The following is a 7900-nucleotide window of genomic DNA, read 5'->3' as shown; positions in this document are numbered from 1 at the left end:
TTAATTTAAGCTTACTTTAATTTAAAAACCATAGCCTTTTAAAAATAACCTTAAATTGCTTTTATATTTAAAGCAACCTTATATATTAAGTTAATAAGAAACTATTATTAATCTTTTTATATATATTATTAATCCTTATAATATTAAAAGTAGTAATAAATATACTTTTTTAAATTATTAAAAAATGCCTTAATTAAATTAAGATTAAGTAAGTATAAAGATAAATATTTAAGCTAAATATTAGCTTTATTATATATTTATTAAAGGTTTTTATAAAAATAAAAACTAGCATTATTTATTATTAATATTAAGTTAAGCCTTAAAAATAGCAATATTTTAAGTAAAACTTTATTTTTAATATAATTAATAAAGCTTTAATTATTTATATTACCCTTATATATAAATAAATTAAGTATATTTATAATTATAAATATTAAAAGCATTTAATATTATATATTGCAATTTTTATTATCATTAAATATAAGTTTCTTTAGCTTAATGCCTTTTAATAATTATTTTATATATTATAGCTTATTTCTTTTATTTATATTAAACTTATTAATAAAAATAAATTAATTTATATAAAGTTTTTAAGTTTTAATAATTTAATTAACTTAAATAAAGTAATTTTATTAAGTAATAATTATATTTATAATCTTTTTATTTTATTTAACTTCTTTAAATATTTAGCTAATAATACTTTAAAAAATAAATAAATTAAAGTTATTTAATAATTATTATTATATTTTATTTTAATATAAATTATTTTTTAAAGTAAGATAATTAAAAAGAGCTTAAGTAATAAGAATATATATTAAAGAAGGTAAATATTTAAAACTTAAATAATATATATTATAATAAAAGTTAATTAATTAAACGGCCTTATATAAGTTGCTTAGCTTAATAATAATGCTAAATATTAAATTTCTTTTTCTTAACTTTTAAATTTATTAATTAAAGTACTTTATAATTTTTATAATAATAGCATTATTTACTTAATTAATATTTAGCAATCCTTAAATTATATAAAGCTTTAAGGGGGTTAAGTAATAAGATATAATTATAAAATTATTATAAATTAATTTATAATAATTAAAATATATAGCATAGTAAAAGGTATAATATTATAAGGATTGTAAGATAAGTAATTATGCTTAATAATTAAAAAGGGCATGGCATAATAAGTATATATAATTTTTAGTGTGAGATGTTATATGCAGGCTACTAGCGCCAAAATGGAACGTTTAATTGCATATGAGAGTAGCCCACTTTAGAAAAGGCGGGGTGTGGGCGGAGTTTCTGTTGCAACCTCGGATGTTTCCGATAAAACAGCGCTAAATACTGAGGCTGTTCAATGTTTGCTTCACTACTTCTCTTCTGCTACCAACCAAGAACAAACGATCACGTACAAAGCGCAAAGACCCTCTTTTAAAACCACGACCTTCTCGAGCTGAGACCATCCGGACACTGACTGACCCTCAAAGAGATGTGCAAATGAGATATCTCTACTAAAAGGTAAGTTCTTTGGTTCGTTTGACACGTGGTCGTCCGTAAGACTTTGCTGCCATGTAAATGCTCGCGACACTGAACCTCGATAGGCTCACATAACACAACAGTAGCCCCAGTGCCAATCGCACGAGTTGTCGATAAATACCAATCCACAGAGACTCCATCACTCGCCAAGCTCTGCGCCCATGGATTGGACCGAAATCGTCGACCCAGGCCGGGTGGCTGGCGGCCGTTCCCTCTCATCTGCCTCGACAGCATCGGGAACTTTGATTCCCACTCCCGCGTCATCTGAGACCGGCGGCGTCAATCCAAGCCCTGCGCGCGCTCCCATGCCAGCTGTAGCACCTGCGGGTCCGCTACTGGTCACGACCCTGAGCCCGACCAGCTGGCGGCCGCAGTATCCACGCATAGGGCAGTTCGCTGTGACTCCATCGCGGGAGGTCGTTGCTGCCGGCCCGAACGGGCTCATCTCCTTTACGCAAATTCTGGACCATCCCTCGAGGCCGTGGTCCGAGCCCCGGCCTTTTCCGCCGACGACAGCAAGGCTGGACGCTTCGACTGTGACTGGGTTGACAGTGCACCGCGAGCAGGGAACGGGCGGCATTTTGCACGTGTGCTGTGTCGCGGATGGCGTATTACACGCCTTCTCTCGCTCGGAAGACCCGGGATCGTCTTTTGTTGTCGACCCCTCCCCTCCCTTCGCAGGTTCCCGGGTCAGTGGCACACCGGCTGTCGCCAGGATCGAGACACGCTACGATGACCGGAACTGGTGCATTGTCGCTCCTTGTCAGTCCGGCGGCATGCTGTTCACCTTGACCGATTCATCCCAAGGCGGCTTCTCCTATGGTCCGCCAAAGCAAGGCTGGGAACCAGCCAGCCAGGTCGCTGGACAGATAGGCATCGTCTCCGCAGTCTCTGTTGCGGTCACCCGCAACGGAAAACGCCGTATCTTCGGTGGTTACAGCGATTCGACATTCAGAAGTATCGTGGCAGTCTGTATTGCTAGTGGCCGATTACACAGTGTTGAGGGGCCGCTCGAACGCCCATCAATGTACAGAAAAAGCAGCTGGCAGGATCCGAAGGCCACCAGAGTTCAGCACCTGGGCGAGGTAACTGGTAATCCCGTGCTCCTCAGGAATTATAAGGATGGGATGGACGGTAATGTGGACCTGCTCGTGCCCTCCGCGGAGGGTGGCGTCTTTCACTTCGTACGAACGCCGACAAGCCCTGACGAATGGCACATGATCGGAAGGATCAAATTTCCTCGCGGAGTCCCCATAGCGTCAAGTCTGGCCTGTGCACGACTGAACAGCAATTATGGCCAGCCTATAATCTGCGCCTATGTCCAGTGTGGAGGCCGACTCTACCTCATCAAGACCCCTGAAGGCCCTTGCCCGTGGGTTGGATGCCAACTATACCCAATCGAAGGGCCAGGACCGTTCCTGCATTGATCAAGTACGTGCAATCTTGGCTAATCCTGCCCTGTATCTTCCTGCTCATTGGCGTCCTTAGTCACCAAGCACCTTCTTTGGGGCATCGCAGGCTGCTTCTTCATACCGAAGAGCGATTGGATGTGCTAGTATAGGAACCTGGGAATCGTACGAATAAGTCATCCCCAGCCGCGATGCCGCTCGCCACTGACCAGTAATAGATTTCTCCGGTAGCATGGATTGGTAGACTCTATAACGTCGATTTGGCGCTGGAAGAAGGCGCGGAAGCAACTCATGGCAGAGGTGATGTCCTCGTGTGACACGTGCATGGAACAGCTTGGAAGAGCTCTCTGATGGATGCGTATCCTATCTTCAGGAGAAACTTCATGACTGGCATCTACAGCTTTGCTGCTGAAGTCCTCGAGACTCAACAAAACCAAATCCGGAGCTTTACTGTCCTCTGATAGACGTGAAATCTTTCCATAAATCTCAAGAACGCTTCTCTTTGAACAAACATTCGGTCACACTGATAGGATTTCTTTGTGTGTGTAATGTCTCGGACAGCATAAGGAACTACACCTTAAAGAGATTGACAAGCTTGTCAAGCTTGTCGACGGCAGGTCACCTATACACCGCTTTTCGCCGGGATCAGACTTCCCAATTCTACTTAATTACAAAATATGAGTACCTGTACAATCGCAAGGCCGACCTCATTTCTCTTTTCCGCACCCAACTGGCCCCAACCGGGTCACCCTGGCGGTGTCCCCCCCAGCCCCAACCAATGCGGCAGGTGGGGATCCCTTATCGCGGTCTTATCGGAGCTCTCCCTAGCTTCCCTCCCCTCCGGCAACGACGGCCGACGTCTGACTTCACCTGTCCTCACCTGCATTTCTAATGAGCTGTTGGTGCTTGCTGTGTTGTTGATACCTGTCCACTACACGCCCATATTTGTACTCGAGGTATTTCTGTAGCTGCATTGTGTGTCGTGCCAGGCGTGAAGTAAACCGTCTCAGTGATACCCGGAACCCCAGACCCCCTCCATCGTGTATCGCCGTCCAACAGCATCAAACAGCATGTCAACTCTTCCGAAGAATGTCCACGTTTCAAACCACCCTTGCCTGAGGGCCAAGTTGAGCCAGCTTCGGTCAAAAAGCACACCTTCCAAGGACGTCAAGGCATTAGTCCACGAAATCTCCCTTATCGTGGGCTGCGAAGCACTAGCATCAGCCATCACCACATCTCCCGGCCCAAAGGTTCGTCTATCGCTATCATCCCAATCCCCTCGGATAAAGAGCAGTGAACTCACACGCCGAGTAAAGGACCAAACCCCCCTGGGCTTCGAGTATGAGACCACAACGACCCAGCCCCAGGCCCTGTCCATAGTGCCCATCCTGCGCTCGGGGCTGGGCATGGTCGACGCCGTGCAGACGCTCCTCCCGGGCCCGGTCGCCGTGCACCACCTGGGCCTGTACCGCGAGCCCTCGACCCTCGAGCCCGTCGAGTACTACAACAACCTGCCCGAGCACATCACCGGCGGCAGCGGGGAGACCCCCTCCAGCCTCGCCATCATCGTCGACCCCGTCATCGCCACCGGCGGCACCTGCGCCGCCGCCATCCAGACCCTGCGCGAGTGGGGCGCCCAGAGGATCATCGTCCTCAGCGTCCTGGGCGCGCAGCCCGGCCTCGCGAGGGCCGCGGGCGAGTGGCCCGAGGGCGTCGAGATCTACGTCGCTGGCCTGGACGAGGAGCTGACTTCCGGAGGGATGTTGAAGCCTGGGCTGGGTGATGTGGGCGACCGCTTGTTTTTGACCATTGGCAAGTAGGGAAGGCTTTGGATTCTGTGGCCCGCTTGGAGCTCGTGGTCGAATTACGTTGTGGTGCCTGGGATCTTCGGACGTGTACGTCTTGTGCGTGCCGCCTGCGATGAGACGATTTGACATATGAGGCTGATGCCTAATAGAATCAATCACGAGACCTTATTAGATCAAGTATCATTCGAAGATGCGGGTCCCCTCAGTACTGTGTGGCTCCCAAAGAGCTATTTAATACCAGGCAGCTTCCGTGCCATCTGGCAGTGATATACCTCTTAGGCTGTGACTGTTGCAGAAACTCAAAGTCTTACCAAGACCTCAATGCAAATATATTGTAACCCGGTACCTGAAATGTGTTCTGACATACACAAGGAAATGCAAACAAACATGGCCAACTGAACAGAGCAACCAATGCACAGATTGAGGCCAATCTGGCTTGAAAATGTTGTCGATTATTATCCTTCAGATCCACTTTCCCGGCTTTGTGTTTCCAGGTGTCCGCTCTGGGTTGTGTCGACCGACCGAGGTGAAGAGATACTGACACTGCGGACTGAAACATGCCGGCTAGAGTCCCAGCTAGGGCGACGTTCAGCCTCGGTTCTAACATCGTGCGTTCGCCATGAGCCGGAACTACCACTCCTTCTCCGGCGTGAGGGAGACCGGGATGACGACCAGTGGAATTTATGCATGGAAACATAACAGATGTCCCTGATTTTGTTGTCCAACTTCTTTAAAGGGCCGGGACTGAAAGACATTTTCCATGCGACCGCCCGAAGCTGCCCCTGGAGGCAGGCAAGGACCACGATGGCTGGTGCGATGGAAGTGACGCCTCCAGATGGCTCTTGGCTCTTCATCGTGTCAGGGAAGAGGTGGTCGAAATCAAAGGGAAACTGAGCTCCATCCCCCACAGGAACGTTGATGGTACCGCCTCCTACGTGAAAGGAAATGCTGGCCTGGGAATCTTCTCCGACTTCAAGAGGCAGTCCGTTCAAATACTGCTCCATGCTTTGCTGGAAGTCCTCATCGCATGCGTACATGGCCCGAATGGATTTCCACATGATACCTCTGCTACCAGCTTTCCTGCTTTCATGCTGAGCGATCGCGCTGAAGGCATCATCAAGTGAGACAATTGCTTGCATGACACGACGGCTCCACTGCACTGCGAGAAGGTCGTCGTGTGACAGTTCTTCTAGACCTGTCTGAATCTTCGTTCTCAGTGCATCTGTTAAGACTTCTTCAGGCAGCTTCTGCCACCAACGTGTAGCGAGATCCAGTAGCGTCGCAACAGTGTTCGTCTTCATCATCCTCCTGACAACGAGGTCCTGTTGTGTATCGAAAAGGAAACCGTAAGGACTTAACTCCTGCTCCAGGTAGCCAAGCACAAAGTAGTAAGCGTCTTTCTTGAGTATCCAGATCTCGAAATCCTCTCTTTGCTTTTGCCAATATCCAAGCCTACAGTATCCATGGCGACGCCAGACGGACGCCGTAAGCTCTCCTGGTTGGGCATCTTTCCTGATATGCTTCGGTACGGGGCCAATTTCGAGGTTGAATTCTCTCTGGGCTTGAGCGTTGATACCGGGTAGAACTCTCAAGAAGTTCTCATGGAGCTCCTTCTGCTTGACCCTGACGATGACTTGCTGGACCTGTCCGGATCTGGATCTTGAAACCCAGGAGGCGATTCGGCCCTTTAAGAGGACCCCTTGGTCTCTGATCACATAACCTCTGAAGAGCAGAGCCAGTGACAGGAACGAAAGACGGTCCCGCATCAAAGCGTCTCGTAAAGTTGGTAAGCGATGCATCTCGAAAGAAATCTCATAATTGCCCTCAAATCGATACACGCTTGATGGAACCTCTCGGTAATCAAGATACCCAGATAGACCCGAGAGCCTTGCTCCCTGTACCAGACCTCCATCCGCAGCAGCGTCCACAGTTGCGCCGAGCGGTAGACCGTGATCTAGCCGTAGAGAATAACGATGGAGGATGCCCAAGGCAATCAGCCACGTCTTGTGGACTGGCAGACGAGCTTCTCCATGCTCAAATGAGAGCAGGCTCTTCCCGCCGAGCTCAAAGCCTGGGAAAACAGTGGTAATAAGCTGTGCAAACTCTATCCAGGCCGTTCCGGACTTCGTGGGGCCTAGGAGTCTCTCGCTGGGTATATTATCAAGGGTTGCAGTCTCCAAAGCCGACAGTGGTGGCGCCCTTCGCAGGTCCGGGATTTTGAACTTTTGTGCCAAGACGACACCAAAGACGTGGATTCCAGAGACGAATGTACGGCGAGGGTCGTCAATGGCGGCAATAGCTGCCGCGTTCTCGGATCGTGACCGCTTGTACAGGAGGTATGCAGGTAAGAGGCCGAGCAGAGCCACTAGGGCGAGGAAGACGGCCACCCAGGTCCCAATTACTCCGGCAAGGTTGACGGGATCCGACATTGTTGACAGTCAGGCCAACTTGGCTCTAGAAGATGCGTTGTAAGCAGTGAAAAGTCTCAAGCCTTGGCCATCAACCATATCGGAGAAATCAGTCCTGCGACTGATCGCACAAGGTGGAGAAGTGCTTATTACTGTATGGCCGGCCATGCGCTTACATGCAGCCCTTATGCAGGCATGATGATGGCTCCAACGCCAGGTTTCATCCACTGCCGCTGATTCGACCTTGGGCTCATCCACTACACTTACGTCCAATTCCTGCCAATTGCTACAACGGAGCTGGAGATGGGGATGAAAAGATATGCCTGAAATATTTGTCTGGTACTTCAATCTTTCCTTCTTTAGTGCTTGGCGGTACCCAGCAACACCGCTCTACATGAATCATCCCAGGGGGGGGGGGATAGGAACTATACTGCCATCAAAACTGGTGCTTTGTTGTTAGTCGGCCAGATGAGCCAACATACAAGCTTATCTAACAGTCTCCTTGTCGAACTGCTTGCAAGTACTTATGGGCGTTGCGGTTGAAACTGATGCCACGGCATCTTGAAAGTAATTAAACTCCTCAATCACGTGTGAGCAGCCAATCACTGGAAAACAAAAGCTGCATGCAATGAGTAGAGGTATTCTGGATTTCGCAATCAGTTTCCAACTGCCCACACGAACGTCGATGTCAGAGATAGAAGGAAGCTTTGCGGGAGGAGCATTCACCGTGGGGAGGCAGAGA

The 7900-nt window shown here is 47.6% G+C and overlaps 3 protein-coding genes across 3 annotated transcripts; 2 read left to right on the top strand and 1 right to left on the bottom strand.

Moving 5' to 3' along the window:
* Positions 1-1694: 1694 nt before the first annotated feature.
* On the top strand, positions 1695-2960 carry INS49_007077 (uncharacterized protein; the record flags this gene model as incomplete). The annotated part of the gene is made up of 1 exon (XM_043167842.1): positions 1695-2960. One exon carries the CDS (start codon positions 1695-1697, stop codon positions 2958-2960), a length of 1266 nt encoding a protein of 421 aa, XP_043028986.1.
* A 1052-nt stretch (positions 2961-4012) lies between these two features.
* INS49_007076 (uncharacterized protein) lies at positions 4013-4762 on the top strand (the record flags this gene model as incomplete). The annotated part of the gene is made up of 2 exons (XM_043167841.1): positions 4013-4192; positions 4259-4762. 2 exons carry the CDS (start codon positions 4013-4015, stop codon positions 4760-4762), a joined length of 684 nt encoding a protein of 227 aa, XP_043028985.1.
* A 443-nt stretch (positions 4763-5205) lies between these two features.
* Positions 5206-7179, bottom strand: INS49_007075 (uncharacterized protein; the record flags this gene model as incomplete). The annotated part of the gene is made up of 1 exon (XM_043167840.1): positions 5206-7179. One exon carries the CDS (start codon positions 7177-7179, stop codon positions 5206-5208), a length of 1974 nt encoding a protein of 657 aa, XP_043028984.1.
* Between the last annotated feature and the right edge of the window lie 721 nt (positions 7180-7900).

The sequence above is a fragment of the Diaporthe citri genome (assembly GCF_014595645.1).
Source record: "Diaporthe citri strain NFHF-8-4 chromosome Unknown scaffold_2, whole genome shotgun sequence".
NCBI classification, from domain to species: domain Eukaryota; kingdom Fungi; phylum Ascomycota; class Sordariomycetes; order Diaporthales; family Diaporthaceae; genus Diaporthe; species Diaporthe citri.
Note: the sequence above shows the minus strand (reverse complement) of the source record. Positions and strands in the feature narration are given on the sequence as shown.